The sequence below is a fragment of the Mobula hypostoma genome, chromosome 5, assembly GCF_963921235.1.
Source record: "Mobula hypostoma chromosome 5, sMobHyp1.1, whole genome shotgun sequence".
Taxonomy (NCBI): Eukaryota; Metazoa; Chordata; class Chondrichthyes; order Myliobatiformes; family Myliobatidae; genus Mobula; species Mobula hypostoma.
The window spans coordinates 171,861,240-171,886,277 of record NC_086101.1 but is presented as its reverse complement, the minus strand read 5'-3'; the positions used below and the strand labels follow the sequence as shown (position 1 = coordinate 171,886,277).

General features: G+C 42.9%; 1 protein-coding gene across 1 annotated transcript in view; it reads right to left on the bottom strand.

The window, feature by feature from the left end:
* Window positions 1-25,038, bottom strand: part of si:ch211-212k18.6 (NACHT domain- and WD repeat-containing protein 1) — an 81,862-nt gene that overhangs the window by 25,727 nt on the left and 31,097 nt on the right. The window contains exons 8-10 of the mRNA XM_063049747.1: window positions 12,430-12,558; window positions 8,251-8,297; window positions 437-605 (exon numbers count right to left, since the gene is read on the bottom strand). Of these exons, the coding sequence (XP_062905817.1) occupies window positions 437-605; window positions 8,251-8,297; window positions 12,430-12,558 (345 nt within the window). The remainder of the gene's footprint in view (window positions 1-436; window positions 606-8,250; window positions 8,298-12,429; window positions 12,559-25,038) is intronic.

Here is a 25,038-nt window from a genome sequence, read left to right as displayed (position 1 = left end):
CAGGGAGGACCTATACAAGTGTTGCAAATGCATGGTCAGCATTATGAAATGGGTAGAACAGTTTTTTCTGATATGGCCTTTTCATAAGAACTCGTAGATGACAGTAAGACAAGAGTATGTGAGGCCAGATCACCGAGAGCTGGGTTAACAACTTAGGTTTTCGAAAGCACCTTAGATGAAGAGAGGGTGGAGTGGGTCGGATTACCATTGCACTTTTTATCTGTAAGGATACTCTCTCAATCCAATGCTCAAAGATAATGTAGAATCTAACACTTCCACTGAAATATTCAATAACCTTCTGCAGATCCCAGCATTTTCCCTTTTGTTGACCAATACTCATCACCTTTTCATTTTCAATGGAAGGCAAAAAAAAACAAGTTATTGTTTACAAAAATAACTTTATCAATGAACGAAATCTTAGACATCGAAACCTCACCTGGGATTATTCTTCATAGGAGTGATTTCTACAATGCCTTCAGCCTTCTTCATATTATTTGTAGTGATGGCTAGCGACTGATCATTTATCCTCAAAGCTAGGTTCCACACCCGCAGAAAGTTCTCTCCATTGCAGATTGCCAGACAGAAACGCAAGTCAAGGCATGTCCCTAAAATATTGAAATAACTAATGCTTATTTAGACATATTTGTGAAAATATATCATTAATCGTCTGCAAATGACACTGATTTCCACTCTCCCTTATCCGTTTTCCTGCTGTCACCTGATACTGGGGTGTTGTTCTATCAACAAGAATTGTTTTCTACCTAGACCTACAACTAGACCTGTCTGATTGATACCCACGCTCATTTTCAACAAAATTACTTAATAAGGGTCAGAAGCATGCACTTGGCATTGCTAATTGATCTTTGTGGAGACTACTATAATATTTACAGTAGTATTTTAGCTGAGCTATTCAATTTAACAAAGTCTTTTAAGAGATTTAACATTGACTAACAGGATATTGTTACAACTAGACACTGAGTAAATTCCTACATTAATTAAACAATATGACTCAAGTATTTTGCACATCAACAATCTGTCAAGATGATTTTCTCATGCGTACTGATTAAATAACCCACATGACGTCTTTAGCAGGGAAGTACTTAAGAATGTAACTAACTGCAACAACTTAAGAAATAGATGCAAGAATGCCATTCTGCCTGCTCCACCATTCAATATAACCATGACTGATCTTTTACCTCACTGAAATTATCCTGCACAAACCCTATAAACCTTGATTTCCTTAATATCCAAGAATCAATCAGTTTCACTCTTGACTGACCGACTAATCCTCATTGACCTGCTGGGTAGATAAGTTCAAAGAGTCACAATTTCTCAGTGAAAAATAAATTATCAGCTTGCTTCTGGTTAGTTACCCTTGTATTTTGAAACTTAACTCTTAATTCTAGACACCTCAGTTCAAGCAAACATCATCCTTGCAACTACCCTGTCAAACCTTATAAAAACAATGAAAGCACCTCTAATTCTTTCACATTCAAATCATGGACCCGACCTGCTTAAAGAATATAACTTCATCCCATGAATTGATCTGGTGAACCTTTATTGCAAACCCTATAATGTAAATATATCCTTCCTTTGGTTGGGAAACAAAACCGAAACTCAATATTCAGGTATGGTTACACATAATAATAATAGGCATCTGTTAGTCTCATGAGACCATGGATTTGCACCTTGGAAAGTTTCCAGGGCACAGGCCTGGGCAAGGTTGTATGGAAGACCAGCAGTTGCCCATGCTGCAAGTCTCCCTTCTCCATGCCACTGATGTTGTCCAAGGGAAGGGCATTAGGACCCATACAGCTTGGCACCGGTGTCGTCACAGAGCAATGAGTGGTTAAGTGCCTTGCTCAAGCTTGAGTGGAAACTCCAGCAGAACAACATGAGAGAGGTCTGGAGGGGGTTGAGGACCATCACTGGGTTTTGGCAAACTAGCAACAGAGGAGCTGAAGGCAGTGTGGACAGGGCCAATGAACTTAACCTGTTCTTTAACAGATTTGACATTGTGACCCCTGCCCATTCCCCCATATGAGCCATCTGTTGTCGGCCCCCAACCAACACATATTCCACTCTCCCCTCCTACCCCTCCTCACAGTCCCCCACCCTGCTCTCATGACTATACCCCTCCCCCACAGGAAACCACCACGGTGGGCTTCACGGCTGAACAGGTGAGAAGACAGCTGAAACGTCTCAGCCCAAGCAAGGCTGCAGGACTGGATGGTGTCAGTACCTGGGTGCTCAAAGCCTGGAGTACTTCGCCATGTATTCAACATGAGCCTGAGGCTCTGGAGGGTTCCTGTACTGTGGAAGACGTCCTGCCTCGTCCCTGTGCCGAAGACACCGTGCCCCAGTGGCCTCAATGACTACAGACCGGTGGCATTGACCTCCCACATCATGAAGACCCTGGAGAGACTTGTTCTGGAGCTGCTCCGGCGTATGGTCAGGCCACACTTGGATCCCCTCCAGTTCGCCTACCAGCCATGACTAGGAGTTGAGAATGCCATCGTCTACCTGCTGAACCGTGTCTACGCCCACCTGGACAAGCCAGCGAGCACTGTGAGGGTCATGTTTTTTGACTTCTCCAGTGCGTTCAACACCATCCGCCCTGCTCTGCTCGGGGAGAAGCTGACAGCGATGCAGGTGGATGCTTCCCTGGTATCATGGATTCTTGATTACCTGACTGGCAGACCACAGTACGTGTGCTTGCAACACTGTGTGTCCGACAGAGTGAACAGCAGCACTGGAGCTCCACAGGGGACTGTCTTGTCTCCCTTTCTCTTCACCATTTACACCTTGGACTTCAACTACTGCACAGAGTCTTGTCATCTTCAGAAGTTTTCGGATGACTCTGCCATAGTTGGATGCATCAGCAAGGGAGATGAGGTTGAGTACAGAGCTACGGTAGGAAACTTTGTCACATGGTGTAAGCAGAATTATCTGCAGCTTAATGTGAAAAAGACTAAGGAGCTGGTAGTAGACCTGAGGAGAGCTAAGGTACCGGTGACCCCTGTTTCCATCCAGGGGGTCAGTGTGGACATGGTGGAGGATTACAAATACCTGGGAATACGAATTGACAATAAACTGGACTGGTCTAAGAACACTGAGGCTGTCTACAAGAAGGGTCAGAGCCGTCTCTATTTCCTGAGGAGACTGGGGTCCTTTAACATCTGCCGGACGATGTTGAGGATGTTCTACGAGTCTGTGGTGGCCAGTGCTATCATGTTTGCTGTTGTGTGCTGGGGCAGCAGGCTGAGGGTAGCAGACACCAACAGAATCAACAAACTCATTCGTAAGGCCACTGATGTTGTGGGGATGGAACTGGACTCTCTCACGGTGGTGTCTGAAAAGAGGATGCTGTCTAAGTTGCATGCCATCTTGGTCAATGTCTCCCATCCACTACATAATGTACTGGGTGGGCACAGGAGTACATTCAGCCAGAGACTCATTCCTCCGAGATGCAGCACAGAGCGTCATAGGAAGTCATTCCTGCCTGTGGCTATCAAACTTTACAACTCCTCTCTTGGAGGGTCAGACACCCTGAGCCGATAGGCTGGTCCTGGACTTATTTCATAATTTACTGGCATAATTTACTATTTGTGGTTCTATTACTATTTATTATTTATGTTGAACTGTAACGAAAACCAATTTCCCCCGGGATCAATAAAGTATGACTATGACTATGACTATGATACACATGCTGCCTCAGCCAAGGCTCGAACTAGCGACCTTCAAATCACTAGACGAACACCTTAACCACTTGGCCACGTGCCAATACAGTTAAACAAGGAACTTATATCATTGCAGAAAGCTGTCTTTACTCTTGCACTCAAGTGTTCTTGCACTAAAGGCCAATGTAGCATTTGTTTTTCTAACTGCTTATTATACCAGCTTCTTAACTTTAAGTGATTGATATAAAGGACAAGTACACTTAGGTTCCTTTGAACACCAATAAATCTTCAATCTGTTAAACAAACTCTTAGGTAAGTGATTCTCCAGAGTGACACACACAAAATGCTGGAGGAACTCAGCAGGTCAGATAGCATCTATGAAAAGGAATAAAGAATCAAGGTTTTGGTCCCCTTCATCATGACTGGAAAAGAAAGAGGAAAAAGTCAGAATGAAAAGGTGGGGGAGGGAGCAGAATGAGTACAAGCTGCGAAGTGATAACTGTAGCCAAGTGAGGGGAAGGTAGGTAGGTGGGAGAGGGTTGATGAAGAGAAGTATTTACTTCTCTATTTTTGCTTCCAGAGCTGATAAAGACCATATTTTCCTACATTATATTTTATCTGTCATATCTTGCCCATTCATTTATATTCCCTTGAAGTCTCTCTGCACTCTCCTCACAACCCACTCTAGTACCCAGCTTTGTATCATTAGCAGTATTACATTTGGTCCCCTCATCCCATTGATGTGGATTGCAAGCAGTCGGGATTCCAGCACTGATTTCTGCAGCATTCACAGGCTTACTACTGTTCACAGCTTCTGAACCTAAAAGAGAACCTTTTATTTCTTCTTCTTGTTTTCCATTCAATACCCAACCTTCAACAAATGCCAGGGCATTTCTTAGACAGGCACACGAATGTGCAGAAAATGGAGGGAAATGGACGTTGTGCAAGTAGAGGTAACTAGTTAAGGAATTTACTTACAGTTTAACTAGTTTGCACACTAAAGGTGGACCAAAGGTCTGTTCCTGTTCCTGTGTGTTAAACCATGTATTCTAATTTTGTGGGACATCTTATGAACTGAGATATACAAGTCCAAAGGCACTGCATCTAACGATTCCCTCCTTATCAGTTCTCTCGAAAACACTATAAGGTTTGCTAAACATACTTTTTCTTTCATAAATCCATGTTGTCTCCCGCCAATACAAGCCTGTTTAGGTGTACAGTGGGATTCAGTTTTTCTATTAATTACTTCAATAAAGAGTTAGAATTGTAAGCAGCTGAATAGCAGCCCAGAATGATGCTGATATCTCTTTCTGAAGAAGCCGTGCAGGGCTATTCACCACGCATACGCAACACACATACGCAAAATGCTGGCGGAACGCAGCAGGTCTGGAAGCATCTACGGAAATGAATAAACAGTCCATGTTTTGTCCGAGACCCTTCCACTAGACTGGAAAGGAAGGGGGAATATGCCAGAATAAAAAAAGGTGGGGGGAGGAGAAAGATGACAAGCTGAAAGGTGGTAAGTGAAGCCAGGTGGGTGGGGGAGAAGGGATGAAGGAAGAAGCTAAGCGGTTTTGGTGGAAAGGGCGAAGGACTGGAGAAGGAGGAATCCGATAGGACAGACAAGTGGACCATGGGAGAAAGGGAAGGAAGACGGGCACCAGGGAGAGGTGACAGGCAGGTGAGAAGAGGTAAGAGACCAGAGTGGGGAATAGAAGAAGAGGGAAGGGAAGGGGGAAAAATACCACAAGTTGGAGAAATCAATGTTCATGGCATCAGGTTGGAGGCTATCAAGCCAGAATATATGGTGTTGCTCCTGCATTCTGAGAGTAACTCATCATGGCAGAAGAGGTGGCTATGGACTTACATGTCAGAATGGGAAAGGAGATATGAATTAAAATGGTTGGCCACCAAAAAATCCTGCTTTTTGTGGATGGAGTGGAGTTGCTAGAAAAAGTGGTCCCCAAGTCTACGTCAGTTCTAACCAGTGTAGAGGAGGCCACATCAGGAGGACCAGATACAGTAGACAGCCCCAACAGATTCACAAGGGAAGTGTTGCCTCACCTGGAAGGACTGCTGGAGGCCCTGAATGTTGGTGAATGGACAAGTGTAGTATTTTTGCACTTAGAGGAATAAATGCCAAAATAGAGATTAGAGGGAAGGGACGAATGGATAAGGGAATCACAGAGAGTGCAGTCCTTGTGGAAAATGGAGAGTTAAGTTGCGGAATGTAAAGATGTGTTTGGTGGTAGGGTCCCGTTGAAGATGATGGAGTTGCAGAGAATGATGTTTTGGATGTGGAAGCTCATGGGGTGGTAGGTGAGGACAAGAGGAACTCTATCCCTGTTAAGGCAACGGGAAGTTGGGGTGAGTGTGTATGTGCGTGAAATGGAGATCTGAGTAAGGACAGCAGCAATGGTGAAGGAAGGGAATTCCCATTCTTTGAAGAAAGAGGACATTTCTGATGTCCTGGAAAGGAAAGCCCCATCCTAGGAACTGATACGGTGTAGACAATGGAACTGAGAAAAAGGAATGGCATGTTTGCAGGAGACAGAGTGGGAAGAGGATATAGTCAAGTTAGCCGTGGGAGTTGGTAGGTTTATAAAAGATATCGGTAGACAATTTGTTTCCAGAGATGGAGACAAAACGATCAAGAAAGGGGAGAGAGGAGTCAGAAATGTACCAAGTGAATTTAAGAGCAGGGTGAAAGTTGGAGGCAAAGTTGATGAAATTGAAGAGCTCAGCATGGGTGCAAGAAGCAGCACCAATGCAGTTGTCAATGAAGCACAGAAAGAGTTGGAGAGCATTATCATGGAATGCATAGAACACAAACTGTTCCATGTAGTCAATCAAAAAGCAGGCATAGCTGGGACCCATGTGGGTGTCCAAGGCTACACCCTGAGTTTAGAGAATGTGTGAGGAGCTGAAAGAAGAATTGGTGAAGCTGAGGACCATTTCTCCCAGAAGGAGGAGGAGTGGCAGAGAGGAACTGGTCAGGTTTGTTGTTGAGAAAGAAGCGGAGAGCCTTAAGGTCTTCTTGCTAAAGATTAGAAGTGTATACGGACTGGACATCCACAGTGAAAATAAGACAATCAGGGCAAGGGAATTGAACATTGTTGAGATCAACAGCATGTGTGCTGATGCAGGTGGGAAGGGACTAAACCAAGGGGGATAAAATAGAGTCAGACATGAGTTCAGTGGGACAGGAGCAGGCAGAAACAATTGGCCTATCTGGACAGTTCGGTTTGTGGATCTTGGGTAGGAGGTAGAAACAAGCAGTGCAGGGTAAGGTAACTATGTGGTTGGTGCCTGTGAATAACACACCACAATATGTGTTACATTGAAACAGCCAATTCATTGAACTATCATTCAACCATTGAACAACGAAGGAAAAAATGAAGAAATGAGATGTTTTTTCTGAAAATGATTTCAATTAATTTGTTACTTAAAAATAATTCTGTCCATTCTCCATAAATGTTCAGCTGTTCCATTTGAATTGATTAAGACTAGGAGCAGCAAACTCCTGGAGGCACTCAGAAGCAGCGCTTGTGGGAGGAAAGGAACAGTCAACACTTCAGGTTGAAATCCACCATCAGGAAATTCCTTTCCTCCTGCTGCTCGACCCATGGACTTCCTGCAGCTGAATGCTTGTTGCTCCAGATTCTGGTAGCTGCAATACCTTGTGTAGCCTCTGATTGAAAATGAATTCCAGTTTCCGGCTGCAAACTCAGAGATTTTCAGTGAGGAGCCTGGACTGTTAAGAGAGCTTGTTGTTTTGACAGAGAAAGCTATTGGAACAAAATTTACACCCACAGTCCACGGCATAGTAGTGTAGTGGTTAGCATAACGCTTTACTGCATGAGCAACCAAGGTTCAATTCCCGCTGTAGCCTGTAAGGTGTTTGTATGTTCTCCCCATGTCCGCGTGGATTTCCTCCCACAGTACAAAGACCTACTGGTCAGTAGGTTAATTGGTCATCGTAAATTGTCCCGTGATTAGGCTAGGATTAAATTGGGCATTTCTGGGCTGCATGACTTGAAGGGCTGAAAGCACAGGTGGATGGATTGATGGGTGGGTGGAAGTTTGGATTTCATGCTGTAAAAAGCTTGGTGCCAATTGCCAAACTAATAGGCAGGGTCTACAAACCCACTCATCAAATGAACCCTTTATCTTTCCCAGTCTCTCCTTCACAACATGAACTAGTGATGAACATTGACAGTGCAGACAATAACCGATGGATGTCACCTCATACAACAGATGTAAAACAAAACACCAGGATATTCTCATTTGTTGGTTCATCTTCATTTCTCAACATGCCTGGAGACTTTTTGAAATGCAATCCTAGTCATTTTGGGGAGAGATCACTTGCCTCCAACTGCTATTGAAGAGAAAGTGGCCAAGTGCTTGTGGTCTTCTGTTTCTAGGTTCCAGGAGACAACCTTGGAGATATTCATTTTGAGAGCGCAGCAGACTGCCACAAGATGAGAACCTGAGTCGTTCACAGACAGGAAGGAAAGGTGATGATTACAACAACCTGTTACCGTGCGGACATAAGCAAAAGTCTTCGCACCAAACAGTTCAATGTGGAGCACTTCACGCAGCCTTGAGCATGGATACCTGAAATAACAGTGTGAGAAATGGAAAAAAATTCACTGGTGATGATCACAGCATTCAGAACACACTGATAATGAAAACAGCATTCAGAACACACTGGTAATGAACATATGGAGAGGCCTCATTTAAGATAATTCTATTCAAGTTCAGAAATCCAGATTTACGTACCGCTAATTTGAAACTCAGATTTTGGTTTCAAGCTCATACTGATGTTGATTTCAAATCAGGAATTTGCAAATACAACTTGAGTGAACAGACATTGCTCCTATGCTGATATATCATGGAGCTAATAGTAGAAATACCACCTTCACCCAGTAGAAGACTTAACTAAAGGGAGGAAATTCATGAGCTCCACAGTGACAATCTCCTGAAGTATAAAGTTTCCTTCAGAAGAGGATACCCAGATGAGTTTGTGGGGGTTTGTTTCAGAGTGGTGTAAGGAGTGAGAGATGACTAACTCCTTACAGGAGTGAGCAAGGGTTAAAGTTATGAAAATCATATATAGGCCTCCAAATAATAGCCAAGATGTGGAGATGAGATTACAAAGGAATTTGGAAAGGTCATGTAATAAGGGTAATATCACAATTGTAATAAGGGACTTCAATATGCGAAGGGCTTGGGAAAATCAGGAGGGTGTCGGATCACAAGAGAGGGAATTTGTTGAATGCCTACGAGATGGCTTTTTTGAACAGCTTGTGCTTGAGCCTATTCAGGGAAAGGCTATCTTAGATTGGAAGTTGTGTAGAACCCAGAACTTATTAGGGAGCTTAATGTAAAGGAACCATTAGGAGGCAGTGATCATAATATGATTGAATTCATGCTGCAATTTGAGAGGCACATGTATCAGTATCACAATGGAGTAAGGGTAATTACAGAGGCATGAGCGAGGAGCTTGCCCAGGTGGATTGGAGGAGGATACCGGCAGGGATGACAGCAGAGCAGAGATGGCTGAAGTTTCTGGGAATAGTTCACAAGGCACAGGATAGATATGTCCCACAAAGGAAGAAGTTCTCAAATGCCAGGGGTTGGCAACCGTGACTGACAAGGGAAGTTAGGGACTGCATAAAAGCTAAGGAAAGTGCATATAAGTCAGCAAAAGTGAGTGGGAAGTTGAATGACTGGAAAGCTTTTAAAATCCAACAAAAGGCAGCTAAAAAGCTATAAGAAGGGAAAAGATGAAATACAAGGGCAAACTAGTCAATAATATAAAGCAGGATACCAGAAGTTTTTTCAGTTATATAAAGAGTAAAAGGGAGGTGAGAGTTAATATTGGACCACTGGAAAATGATGCTGGTGAGGTAGTAATGGGGGACAAAGGAATGGCAGATGAACTTAATGGGTAATTAGTATCTGTCTTCATTGTGGAAGACACTAGCAATGTGCTAGAGGTCTGTGAGCATCGGGGAGCAGGAGTGAGTGACTTATTTCTCCAGCGGTTTGTGCAAGCACGTGGACGTCAGCCAGTTAGAACAGTGAGAAGAGTTTAAAAGGAGACAGCTTTATATAGTGGGTGTTGAGTAGAGGGAAACGGAGTGGGAGGGCTTTGGCTCAACTGGGTTTCGGCGATAACGGGTGGAAGCAGATACGATAATGTCTTTTAAGATACTCCTGGATAGGTACATGGAGCTGAGAGAAATAGAGAGCTATGGGTAACCCTAGGTAATTTCTAAGATAAGGACATGTTCAACACAGCTTTGTGGGCTGAAGTGCCTGTATTGTGTTGTAGGTTTTCTATGTTTCTAAGTTTCTATGAGTGCCATTGCTATTACAAAGGAAAATGTGCTAGGCAAACTCAAAGGTCTTAGGTGGAAATGTCACCTGGACGAGATGGACTACATCCCAGAATCCTGAGAGAGGTTGCAGAAGAGATACTGGATGCATTGGTCATGATCTTTCAAGAATCATTTGATTTTGGCATGGTCCTGGAGGACTGGAGGATTGCAAATGACTCTCCACTCTTTAGGAAGGAAGGCAGGCAAAAGATAGGAAATTATAGGCCAGTTAGCCTAACCTCAGTGGTTGGAAAAGTGTTGGAGTCCATTATTAAGGATGAGGTTTTGGGGTACTTAGAGACTAATAAGTCAAAGTCAGCATGGTTTCTGTAAAAGGAAATCTTGCCTGACAAATCTGTTAGAATTCTTCGAGGAAGTAACAAGCAGGGTGGACAAAGGAGAGGCAGTGGTTGTCATTTACTTTGATTTTCAGAAGGCATTTGATAAGGTGCCGCACACGAGGCTGTTTAACAAGATAAAATCCTATGGCATTACAGGAAAGATACTGGCATGGATAGCGGAATGGCTGACAGACAGGAGGCAGTGAGTGGGAATAAAGGGGGCTTTGCTGGTTGGCTGCCAGTGCCTAGTGGTATTCCTCAGGCGTCACTAACAGGACCACTATTTTTCACATTGTTTGTCAAGGATCTGGATAAAGGAATTGATGATTTTGTGGCAAAGTTTGCGAATGACATAAAGATAGGCGGAGGGGTAGGTAGTGATGAGGAAGCAATGCGATTGCCGCAGGACTTGGACAAATTGAAAGAATGGGCAAAAAAGTGGCAGATGGAATATAGGGTTGGGAAATGTATGATAATGCATTTTGGTAAAAGGAACAAAAGTGGAGACTATTGTCTAAATGGGGAGAAAATTCAAACATCAGAGGTCCAAAGAGACTTAGGAGTCCTCATGCAAGACTCCCAGAAGGTTAATTTACAGGATGAGTCTGTGGTAAAGGAGGCAAATGCAATGTTGGCAGTTATTTCAAGGGGAATAGAATTTAAAATCAAGGAGATAATGCTGATGATTTATAAGATATTAGTCAGGCCACACTTGGAGTATTGTTAACAGTTTTGGGTCCCATATCTTATTGGAGAGAGTCAAGAGGAGATTTACGAGAGTGATTCCAGGAATGAAGAGGTTAATATATGCAGAGTGTTTGGCAGCTTTGGGCCTGTACTCAATGGAATTTAGAAGAATCTGGGGGTATCTAATTGAAACCTACCGAATTTTAAAAGACTAGATACGGTGGATGCGGAGAAGGTGTTTCCTGTGGTGGAGATGTCCAGCACTAGAGGGCACACTCTCAAAATTGAGAGGTGACTCTTTAGAAGAGACTTAAGGAGGAATTATTTTTTAGCCACAGAGTAGTGTATCTGTGGAACGTTCTGCCATAAACACCTGTGGAGGCCAAGACCGTGGGTATATTTAAAGCGAAAACTGATAGTTATAGTGAGAAATCAGGCATTTGGGGTTGAGTGGGATCTTGGATCAGCCATGATGGAATGGCGGAGCAGACTCTAAGGGTTGAATGGCCTAATTCTGCTCCTATGTCTCATGGTCTTATGACCTGTGCCATTTTGAAATATTGTCATATTTTCAAGAAAAAGTTTTCAAGTGCATTGTAGAATACTTATTACATTCAGTATCAATTACGTTCAGAATAAATTGTGCTTGAAAATCAATTTGGTTCTTTGGATTGTGGCTTAATTTTCATAAATATCATATTTTGGCAAACAGAATACCCTTCATAAGGAAAAGTTACTATGGAAAACACAATGGAAATAGTGGAGTGAACAGTGTAACGTCCAGGAAATAAGGATAATTAACTGACAAAATATGGAAAACATTGGGTAAGCATAGTAGCCAATCAAAGACTTAAATAAAACAGATTGTAAAAATGCAATTGTTTTAAGAAAATTCCTTAAAACTTTGAAAACATATGAACCTATCTTTCCAGTCCCGATATGATAATACTACTATCAATGTCCAGTTTTCATTCTTAGCTCCGATAACCAGCATGTACAAATTTTTGTTGATGTAAATTTAGCAATTCTAGTCTATCTGCATTAGAATTGTAATACTTTCACTACTTCCAGTTAAACCATAAAAAGGTAATTTGTACTTGTGTCTCCTAATTACAACTACCAAGTTCTAATAAAGGAAACAATTTCCCCTAGAGAGCTCCAAAGCTCACTTCTATTCTCTATTATTTTTCAAGCAACACACAAAATGCTGGAGGAACTCAGCCGGCCAGGTAGCATCTATGGAAAAGAGTATTGTGAACATTTTGGGCCGAAACCCTTCAGTTATTTTTCACTTTGTTTTTATTGAACAAGAGCTTGGTGTTACACAATACGCACCTGCAGACTACTAGGAAATAATCTTTGGTGACTGCCACTCCTTGGATGGATGCTGCTGCATCACTGGCTGGCAGCTTGGCAACGACCTTTCCCTTTTTAGAACTCAACACCATAGCTTCTTTTCCACTCCTGACAAAGTCACAAATAGCTATTAAATCAAATAGAGTAGCTGCAAGTACATAGTAAACAACCCACCGAATATCAAATATCTGTCCACCTTTTTTTTAGCAAAATATACTTTATTCACAATAAAAATATTAACAAGAATGAACTGTGCAATACCTTTACAATCTTTACATTCATTGTCAATGCTTTCCATGCTGTTATTACATTCCTATTGCTGCTATTCTGGGTGTAATACTGTACCACTAAAATAATTGAGGGGCTTCCTCACCCACCCTGGCCACTTCCATTAATGTTGTAAATACTGTGATGTTCCCATGGCTGGAGGGTGCTGGGGGATGGAAATGGAAAGGGCAGCAAACAAGGGTGGGCAACCACTGCTGAACTTACTCTTCTGGTGAGTGGGAACAGCACATAATTTATCCAACAGTTCAGTTCAAAATTCAAAACTTTAAAGTAAATCTATTACTAAAGTACATATATGTCACCATATACCATCTTGATTCATTTTCTTGTAGCCATTTACAGAAAATACAAAGAAACACAATAGAATCAATGAAAAACTGTGCACAAAGGCAAACAACCAAGATGCAAGAGACAACATATTGTACAATTCCAAAAAAAGAAAAAAAAACCAAAATAATAACTAAATATATAAATAATACACACACACATATATACCTACATATAGATAGATAGACGGAATAGATGACAGGCATATATATACATAAAAACTGAGAACATGAGTTGTTGAGTCCTTGAAAGTGAGCCCATACGGTGTTCAGGAGCTGGATGGCTGAAGGGTAATAACTGTTCTTAAACCTGGTGATATCTGCAATCATAATGGTACTCCTCTTGCTGTTAACAAATCAGTCGTTCACCCGATACAAGGTTAAATAATTATTCTCTCTTGGTGCTGCTTTTAGATATAAATCACATCAAATGCCTTCACAGGGCAAGCCTTGGTGGAATAGGCTTTCATTTATCAGGTATATTTCACCACCTCGCCAGATTTATCCTCATTAAACACATCGCACTCTCTCCTGGGATGTTCACTTTTTAAGTTAAATCTGTCTAAGGCTCTTAAAAATCCTGTTTGCTGGGGTCAGGAGATGCTTGCTAATTATTTGAACTTGGTTTTACAACAGTCACAATGTATCTGCAATTACAATTTAATTTTTAATTTTGCTCACACTTCTTATAACTTGCAAGATATGGAGACAAAAACGTTTAAAGAATTACACAAGTACTTCCAAAGAGAAGGACCAAAATGGGTGGAAAAGCTGACAATGGATAAAAATCATTAGGGAATTATATAAGTTTATAGCTTAGAGGAAGATGAGATGAGTGATTGTATACGTCAGCTTCATAGTTCTTAATGCAGGGACGTAGCTTTACAAGCGTTTCATTAGAAAATAAAAGCAAGTCTCGGACACCTGACACCTTCAATCCTGCTCTACCATTCAATATGATTCAACCTGCCCCAGGCATCAGCATCCATTTCATGCCAATTCCATTTGGCCATCAACTCTCCAACCCTTCCAAAACTTATCTACATCCTCTTTAAGTATCCCTAGTGACCAGGCTTCAACAACTCATGAAGGAGGAAAATTCCAGTGATTCACTAATTTCTGTGAGGAGTTCCTGCACACTTCAGCTTTCAGTGCAGCACCTTTACTTTAATATAGTTGCAGCACCCCAAGTGCTTGTCTGTGCAATTTTTAAATACGGTGAAGATTTCTGTCTTTACCACCTTTTCCAAATGCTCCCCATCTCTCTTTACTTGATCAAGGGGTAGTGGGCACTGCTTCTCTCCACGACAAAGCTCTCAAGCTAGCTTATCTTACCTCTTGTGGTGCAACCATCACTAAATTCTCTCTACAACACACATCAAAGTTGCTGGTGAACGCAGCAGGCCAGGCAGCATCTGTAGGAAGAGGTGCAGTCGACGTTTCAGGCCGAGACCCTTCGTCAGGACTAACTGAAGGAAGAATGAGTAAGGGATTTGAAAGTTGGAGGGGGAGGGGGAGATCCAAAATGATAGGAGAAGACAGGAGGGGGAGGGATGGAGCCAAGAGCTGGACAGGTGATAGGCAAAGGGGATACGAGAGGATCATGGGACAGGAGGTCCGGGAAGAAAGACAAGGGGGCGGGGGACCCAGAGGATGGGCAAGAGGTATATTCAGAGGGACAGAGGGAGAAAAAGGAGAGTGAGAGAAAGAATGTGTGCATAAAAATAAGTAACAGATGGGGTACGAGGGGGAGGTGGGGCATTAGCGGAAGTTAGAGAAGTCCACGTTCATGCCATCAGGTTGGAGGCTACCCAGACGGAATATAAGGTGTTGTTCCTCCAACCTGAGTGTGGCTTCATCTTTACAGAAGAGGAGGCCGTGGATAGACATGTCAGAATGGGAGTGGGATGTGGAATTAAAATGTGTGGCCACTGGGAGATCCTGCTTTCTCTGGCGGACAGAGCGTAGATGTTCAGCAAAGCGGTCTCCCAGTCTGCGTCGGGTCTCGCCAATATATAGAAGGCCACATCGGGAGCACCGGACGCAGTATATCACCCCAGTCGACTCACAGGTGAAGTGTTGCCTCACCTGGAAGGACTGTTTGGGGCCCTGAATGGTGGTAAGGGAGGAAGTGTAAGGGCATGTGTAGCACTTGTTCCGCTTACACGGATAAGTGCCAGGAGGGAGATCAGTGGGGAGGGATGGGGGGGCAACTAAATTCTCTCTATTCAGACCCAGCTAGCAGCTTAATAGACCCAATACCATGAACTGGTGGAATTAGGTAGGTACATGAATGAAAGAAAAATGGAGGTCTATGTGGAAAGAAGGGTTAGATTGATCTTAGAGTACATTAAAAGGTTAGCACAACATCACTGGCTGAAGGGCTGATACTATGCTGTTGTTGTATATTCCATGTAATTAGTCTCTAATAAGTTTCCGCTAACTTCTCAATATGTCTTCCTCACGACTGAACTAAGGAGTGCAATGAAATCCTCCTCCTTCATCCAATGGGTACACAGCAAGCTGCCACCTGAGAAAAGCAATTTACTTTGTCTTGAGAGATACAGCATAGAATATGGTCCTCTCCCCATCAAGTCTGATCTATCTATCAAGCACTCAATTACACTAGAGATACAAGGGATTCTGTAGATGCTGGAAATCCTGAGCAACATACAAAACGTTGAAGGAACACTGCAGATTAGGTAGCATCTAATGGGGAAAATTAACAGTAAACTGTTCATTTCCCTCCACTGATGCTGCTGACCTGCTGAGTTCCTATAGTATTTTGTGTGTGTTATCCATTGACACCAACCTATTCTATTCGCTGCTCAGTCCCATTAACTACATCCTCAAGGTAGTACCACTCTCCGACATATAGTACTAGGTCAACTAAACTACAAACCTGCACGTCTTTGGGAAGCGCGAGGAAACCAGAACACTTGGACGAAGCCCATTCAGTGACAGTAAAGAAATGACAATGTACCTGCAAGTCAGCGAGTGTGTGGCTTGGGGGTGGGGAATGGGGGGAGTGGTGACGGCAGCCAGGTGATGCTGTCATGTTTTGGCTGCCCTGTCTTGGCGAGATGCTGCAGTGTCGTGTAGACGGCACAAACAGCAGCTACTTTGTCTTGGTAGTGGAGTGAGTGAGTTGAGCGTGGATGAGGTTCCCATCATGTGGGCTACTATGCCCTGAATGGTGACGAGCTCTTTGGGTGTTGTTGAAGTTGTACTAATCCAGGCGTGCAGTGAGCATTCCATTGCTCACTGACTTGAGGCTTGTAGATCATTTTAATTTTTTTAGAGATACAAGACTGTAAAAGGCCCTTACTACCCAATGAACCCACTCTATCCAATTACACCCATGTGACCAATTAACCTATTAACCCTTACACTTTTGGACTGTGGGAGCAAACCGCAGCACCTGGAGGAAACCCACGCGATCATGGGGAGAATGTAAAAGCTTCTTACAGACAGCAGCAGGATTGAATTTGGATTGCTGGTGTTGTAACCCCTATGTTAGCATGCCACCTGTAAAATGGACAAGCTTTGTGGAATCAGGAGGCAAGTTACTCACCGCGGAATTCCTCACTTCTGACCTACTCATGTAACCACGTTGTAACCCCAGGATATTGACAGTGGGGGATTCGGGGATGGTAACGTCAGGGGGTGAGAGCTGGCTTTCCCTTGTTGGGTGTCATCATTCACAGCTAAGTGGTGTGAATGTTACTGACCTCCCTTTAGCCCAGGCCTGGGTATGGTCCAGGTCTTGCTGCATTTGGATGTGGACTGCTACATTATCTGAAGAGGTCTGAATGGTACTGAACATTGTACAATCATCAGTGAACATCCCTACTTCTGACATTACAACTGAACCAAAATCATTAATGAAGCAGCTGAAGATGGTTGGTCTGAGGACATTCCTCTGAGGATCTCCTGCAGAGATGTCCTGTGGCTGAGATGACTGACCTCTAACTAACATAACCATCTTCCTTTGTGCTGGGTATGATCCCAATGAGCAGAGGGTTTCCCCCGATTCCCATAACCAGGGCTCCTTGATGCAATATTCATCCTAATGCTGCCTTGATGTTGAGGATAGTTACTCACCTCTCGAATTCACTCTTTAGTTCACATTTGCGCCAAGGCCCAAAGGAACACTAGGGTTGAGATTGCCCAAACCGAAGAATCTGACGCATCTGCCAATGGGTTGCAGGCCAACCAAGCAGAATATCAGATCCTGATCCTCTAGTCAAGGACTGAGTGTCTTTAGCAGAACCAGATGGAGCTTTTGTCAGCAAGTTCTGCTTGATAACACAGCCGATGATCACTTACACTACTTTGCTAATGATAGGGCGGTAAGTTGCCAGTTTGGATTTGTCCTGCAATTTTCCACAGTGCCAGGGTTGTGGTCGAGAGTGCAGCAAGTTCTGGAGCACGGGGCTTCAGAATTATGGCCAGATAACTGCTTTGTTGTTCTGTGCAACACTGTAGGCTTGCTGCGTTGGTGCTGGAAAATGTGGCAACACATGTGGGCTGACCTCAGCATATCCTTGGGTGTACTGGTTCTTAACGCAAACAATGCATTCCACTCTATGCTTCAATGTTCACTTGATAAATAAATCTGAACCTGAGAATGCTGTCTGGGCTCATAACCTTTGCTGTATCTATTGTCCTTAGCTGTCTCCTGATATCATGTGCATTCAGTATGATGTGACCTCCTCTAGACTGACTACACTAAAGTAGACTGTTTCGAAGAGAACTGCGCTCTACCTACAGCAGCCAGCCTATTTCTGGTTGTATGTCATTTTAACTCCCCTTGCCATTCCAATACCATCCTGCCTGACCTTGGCTTTCTCCACTGCCGCACCAAGGCCAAACTAGAGGATCAGGACCTGATGTTCTGCTTGGTTACCCTCCAATTCATTGGTAGATACATCAAATTCTTCGGTTCGGGTAATCTCAGCCCCAGTGTTCCTTTCAGTCCAACCAGGGATTCCCCTCCCTTTTGTTCACCTTTTCCATCCCTTTCCACCCCACCTCATTACCAAAGCTTATTATCATAGAAACATAGAAAACCTACAGCACAGTATAGGCCTTCAGCCCACAAAGCTGTGCCGAACATGTACTTACTGTAGAAATTACCTAGGGTTACCCATAGCCCTCTATTTTTCTAAGCTCCATGTGCCTATCCAGGAGTCTCTTAAAAGACCCTATTGTATCCGCCTCCACCACCGTTGCTGGCAGCCCATTCCAGGCACTCACCACTCTCTGTGTAAAAAACTTACCCCTGACATCTCCTCTGTACTTACTTCCAAGCACCTTAAAACTGTGTCCTCTCGTGCTAGCCATTTCAACCCTGGGAAAAAGCCTCTAACTATCCACACAATCAATGCCTCTCATCATCTTATACACCTCTGTCAGGTCACCTCTCATCCTCTGTCGCTCCAAGGAGAAAAGGCCGAGTTCACTCAACTTATTCTCATAAGGCATGCTCCCCAATCCAGGCAACATCCTTGTAAATCTCCTCTGCACCCTTTCTACGGTCTCCACATCCTTCCTGTAGTGAGGCGACCAGAACTGAGCACAGTACTCTAAGTGGGGTCTGACCAGGTCCTATATAGCTGCAACATTACCTCTTGGCTCCTAAACCAAATCCTATAGTTGATGAAGGCCAATGCACCATATGCCTTCTTAACCAGAGTCAACCTGCGTAGCAGCTTTGAGTGTCCTATGGACTTGGACCCCAAGAACCCTCTGATCCTGCACACTGCCAAGAGTCTTACCATTAATACTATATTCTGCCATCATATTTGACCTACCAAAATGAACCACCTCACACATATCTGGGTTGAACTCCATCTGCCACTTCTCAGCCCAGTTTTGTATCCTATTGATGTCCTGCTGTAACTTCTGACAGCCCTCCACACTATCCCAACCTTCGTGTCATCAGCAAACTTACTGACCCATCCCTCCACTTCCTCATCCAGGTTATTTAGAAAAATCACAAAGAGAAGGGGTCCCAGAACAGATCCCTGAGGCACACCACTGGTCACTGACCTCCATGCAGAATATGACCCGTCTACAACCACTCTTTGCCTTCTGTGGGCAAGTCAATTCTGGATCCACAAAGCAATGTCCCCTTGGATCCCATGCTTCCTTACTTTCTCAATAAGCCTTGCATGGGGTACCTTATCAAGTGCCTTGCTGAAATCCATATACACTACATCTACTGCTACATCTAATTCAATCAGGCTCTAAGGCATGACCTGCCTTTGACAAAGCCATGCTGACTATTCCTAATCATATTATGCCTCTCCAAATGTTCATAAATCCTGCCTCTCAGGATCTTTTCCATCAACTTACCAACCACCGAAGTAAGACTCACTGGTCTATAATTTCCTGGGCTATCTCTACTCCCTTTCTTGAATAAGGGAAAAACATCCTCAACCCTCCAATCTTCTGGAACCTCTCCTGTCCCCATTGATGTTGCAAAGATCATTGCCAAAGGCTCAGCAATCTCCTCCCCCACCTCCCACAGTAGCCTGGGGTACATCTCATCCGGTCCCAGTGGCCTATCCAACTTGATGCTTTCCAAACACTCCAGCACATCCTCCACACACACCATTAAACCTCCACCCTCCTCTAGTTCTGTCTACATCCTGCCTGTTTCCCCTGGTGGAGAAATCCAGAAATAAGGTGGAGATAGTCGCAAGCTTAGGGGCCACCAGTTTAGGAAAAATGAGGTCAAATGGTTACAGAGTTATTACAACTCTGCATCCTGGAGTCATTGGGTCTATTCAGACTACGACTGATACACATAAACACATGAGGTTCTTCAGATGTGGGAAATGCAGATCAACACACACAAAATGCTGAAGGAACTTTGCAGGTCAGGCAGAATCTATGGAGAAGAATAAGCAGTTGGTATTTCAGGCTGAGACCCTTCATCAGGATTCATACTGATTGACATTGTGCTTAGAACCAAGGGTAATGGGGCCTGGCCAGGGAAATGAAGTTGAAACCAAAGATTCAGTCAGTCTTGATATTGAATAACGCAAGGTTCAAGGGGCTGAATGGCCCACTCTACTTATCCTTATGAGAGGTAATTTACAATTAGATCAAGTATCTCCAGGTACAATAAGGATAACAGATCAGGATTCAAAAATACATGCTAGAGGGTCTATGTCTGAAAGTTAAGAATCTAAAAGCATTATCTTCAAGTCACCATGAGCAGAATGAAAAAGTAGCTTGTCTGGTTAATTCCCAAGGATGAATTATTTACTTATTTGTTAATTTCAGTGGATGGGTTATAGGTATCAGCTCCTGTACTTGTTAGAAATTATTTGTTAGACTCTCTTTGAATTAAATCTTAAATTACTTGTAGCCGCAGAGAACAACATACAGATACATTATTTACAGCTGAGCCGTTTCAGTTCAATTACCTAAAAATCTGTAACCAGACCCATTTACTTATATTATGCATGTAGCAGTGTCACGAGTGTCTTAATTACGTTATTCAGGTGCCAATCACGGAGAGAAATGCTTTCCATTATTCACACACTGATAAAGAATGTGGCATTATGTACAACAGAGGGGTGTTGATCTACTGTGACCGAGTTTGATTGTCACTCGTTTTACAGTAACAGGGTCAATGGAGCAGTTGTTGGATCTCAATGACGAGACTGGATGTGAGTGCACGGGACAGGGAGCAGAGGAGATTTACCAGGATGACAGGGTGACTTCACCAGGATGGAAGACAGACTGCAAAGGCTGGGTTTATTTTCCTTGGAACAGAGGAGGTTAAGGGGAATCTGATTAAAGTATATGAAATTATGAGGAGCAGAGATAAGAGTGGAGACTGCGAATGATCTTCCCATAATGAAGTAATAGAGGGCAGTATGGTTGCTTGAGGCCTGATGAAGGGTCTCAGCCTGAAACTATGACTTTTTACCCTTTTCCATAGATACTGAGTTCTTCCAACATCTTGTGTGTGTTGGTTTGGTTGCGCAGTGATTAGTGTAATGCTACAACAGCTTCAGCAATCCGGGTTCACTTCTACCACTGCCTACGAGGAGTTTGTACATTCTTCCCATGATGACTATGTGGGATCTACTCCAGTTTCCTCCCACATTCCAAAGACAGACGGGTTAGTAGATTAATTGGTCACATGGGTGCATTGAGTTTGTAGGGACAGAATGTGCTGTTACCACCTAAGTAAATTAAAATTAAAAAATAAGGTTTTTAAATTTTTTTATCCAGATGGTGGTTGCAAACTAGAATGCACATCTGAGAAGGTTGTGGAGAAAGGTGCTCGCATAGCAATTAAATTTCTGGACAGGCTACAGTTATGTGATTCATTAAGTACAAGAAGTGGGATGTCATGTTAGAGCTGTAGAAGAAGTTTGTGAGATCACATTTGGATATTGTGGGAAGGCAGCTGTCGATCCCAGGGGATCATAGGTTTGCACCTCTGGTGGACTGTGTCCTCTCCAGGGCGTATGCCTGGGCGGGAAGATTTGAAGAACCGGCTGTTGCCCATGCAGCAGGTTCCCCCTCTCCACGTCACTGATGTAGTCCAAAGGAAGGGCAAGTGCCCATACAGCCTGGCAAAAGTGTCGTCGCAAAGTTTGCCAGAGTGAACTCATAAACAATATCAAACTGCCTTAGGGAACCTGGCTCCGGATTTCTTCCTTGGGGTTTACTCCCGAGGCCTTTCCCATGGGCGGGTATGGCCGCAAGGCAGCGGAGGTTTAAAATCAGAGTTTTCCTTCTCCTGGGCGGGCTGCTGCCCGAGGCTGATGGGCCCCACCTGTCAGAAGCGACTGGATTTGAGGCACCAGTGGTCCGCCTTTGCCCCTTCCCTTGTCAGTAGAAACAGTTCCGCTGGGCCTAGTAGCTAAGCCACACATGAAGGCCAAGAGTTGAACTTGGTTGTCAGAGGCTGTTAGAGATGCACGCCATTTGGAGCACTTGGTGGTAGTGGGGAGCTTATCCCCACTACCACCACCAGCTATGACAACCTTAGTTCTGGTGATTAAATTATAGAAAGGATGTCATTAAGCTGGAAAGGTTGCAGAGAAATTTTACAAGGATGTTACTGGGACTAGTGAGTTTGGGTTATGGATAGGCTGGGGCATTTTAACCCGGAGTACCTAACAGAGATAAAAGTTATAACAGAAATAGATAAAGTAAATGGTCACTAACTTTACCTTATGATAGGGAAGTCTAAAACTAGACACCATGAAATTAGTGTGAGAGGAGTAAAGGGCACCTGAGGGGCAATGTTTCACTCAGAGGGTGCTGGGTTTGTGGAACAAGCTGCCGGAGGAAGTGGTAGAGGTGGAACCAATTATAGTAGCCAATTAACCTACCCATAGGTCTTTAGGATATTCAAAGAATTTAGAAGACCTCAGGGGCACACACATGGTCAGGGACAGAATGTGTAAACTCTGTACTGACAGCAACCAAGGTCATGAATGTACCTGCAGACCCTAAGGACTTGGCCTCCACAGCCATTTGTGGCAACAAATTCCACAGATTCACCACTCTCTGGCTAAAGAAGTTCCTCGTCATCTCCATTCTCAAAGGATGCCCCTCTATTCTGCAGTTGTGTCCTCTGGTCTTAGACTCTTCCACTATAGGAAACATCCTCTCCATATCCATCCTATCGAGGCCTTTCAACATTCAATACATTTTCAATTATGCCACCCTCCCCCCATTCTGCTGTATACACTGGAATTAATTTATGATGTTACAAAATCACTAAACAGATTTTTAGCCATTTTAACCATAAATCTATAAAACACTACATTACAAATATATACTTATTAGTAAGTAATTAATCAGGAGCACGTAATCAATTAATTGGGTTGTATGTTCAGGTAAATTCAGCGGAGTTTGAAAGTTTATTAACCATTACATCCTGATTCCAATGTGAATTTGAATAAGTGGTCTAGCTATAAACATTTCAAAAAGCCAACAGCTCTCCTACTTTCATTAGATAATCCACCGTTCCCTGACTACCAAATCCATTAGCAAGTAAGACTATTGCGACTGGAGTTAGAGACAGCTGTGACTTGGTCATCACATAACATGGGAAGGGAGAAATGATTTTGCCACAGTGAATGTATGGAGCAAATCTTCCTTCACAATGTCATGTTCAGCGTGCTCAAATTTCAAAACCCCACGAGATAACCGAATTCCATCTAGCGGCTATTCCAGCAGGTCAATTAAGAGTGATTAAGATTTTCAAGTCTAAATTTAACTGTGGTAATTCGACCAATCGTCTGATTGCTGATCAATAGACTATAGTAACTCAATTAATTAGAATCAACAGATCAGCTTACCTAATAGGAATAAAGTTAGAGCATCACCTAAATTTGAATATTGGATTTTTTAATTAAGTGGATTTCTTTAGTCGATTTTATTTTTATCTAGAGATAGAGCACAGTAACAGGCACTTCTGGCCCAATTAGCCTGTGCTGTCCAATTACACCCATGTTCCCTGTTAATCTACTTAGCCATTCACCTTTGGAGTGTGGAAGGTAACTGAAGAAAACCCACATGGTTACAGGGATAACATTCAAACTCCTTACAGGGAGCGGCGGCATTGAACCCAGATCACTGGCACCATAATTGTATTACACTAAACGCTACACTACTGTGCCACCCTGCTTATTAATTATTCTGTAATTAAACCAATCAAAAAAGTAAATTAGGAGATAATACTGAAGCACTTTTAAGAAAACCCACTGTTAAATTCCATGGACAGATGATGGGACAATCTGGATAGCAATGTGGACAACTTAACTGTTTGGAAATACTATGTGTTACATACTTCATGGATATCTTGTGACTGTCTTATGAGGATGATGTAATGGTCTTGCAGAGGTCACATGATGTAATTTTCCTGCCAATGAGGTCACATGATGACCTATTCTCAACTGGTATATAAAAGGGAGACCCCTGGTGACGCAGTTATGTTTTAAAGTGAAGTTCTACTTTCTATTGTAAGTAGTATTGGAGAGTGAAGACCTTACCAAAATACAGGAATTCGCCAAGTCAAGTAAAGCTGATATTGTTTGGCCGTTTTGGAGAGGATCGACCTTTATTGAATCTTCGTTCAAGTAAAAGTGACCTGTAACTAAGATATCCCCTGCTAAAGTAGGAAGGATAGTGCAGTGTCTATTTGCCAGAGGGAAAGGTCAGTTCCTTTAAACCGTTTTATTTCTGTCGTCGTGAATCCTGCGGACAAGGCAGGTTCCGGCTGGGATCAGCAGTAACGTGACGTCTTCGAGGAATTCTTTACTTCAGGAAAGTCTCTCCTAATTGACTGTATAAATACCTTGGACTTTCGAATTTACCATTCTAAGAACTGTGCTCAAATTTACCACTTTAAGAACCGTTTTCGCATTTACCCTTTTAAGAACTGTTCCAGAGTTGCCGTATAGCAGTTAACTTCCAGTCAAATTAGTCGTTTAAATATTTTTCACTATTGTTGATCAGAGTTTAATAAATGTTAGTTTGTTTTTACAAAACCTGACTCAAATGATACTCATTGTTGCCGGTCACGTGACATATGTAGAATTAACTAAAATTTACAGCCCATGATTAAATATTTTAATCGAATATGTAGTAAAATTATTCTTCAGATGACTATATTTATTATTGATTAAGCCAATTTAGGGAAGAAAAAGGAGCAAATATGTATTAGATTACTCCAATCTATTGAAGGATATTTCCACATCTAATCTGTAGAAATTAACTAAATTTTATTCCATTTGTTAATTAGCATTTAATTGTCATTTTGTATTACTGTTTACTTAGGAAACAATGCATTATAGATAAAAATCAGGTTCATGTGATTTGATGTAAATAATAGAAACATAGAAAATAGGTGCAGGAGTAGGCCATTCGGCCCTTCGAGCCTGCACCACCATTCAGTATGATCATGGCTGAACATCCGACTCTGAACCCT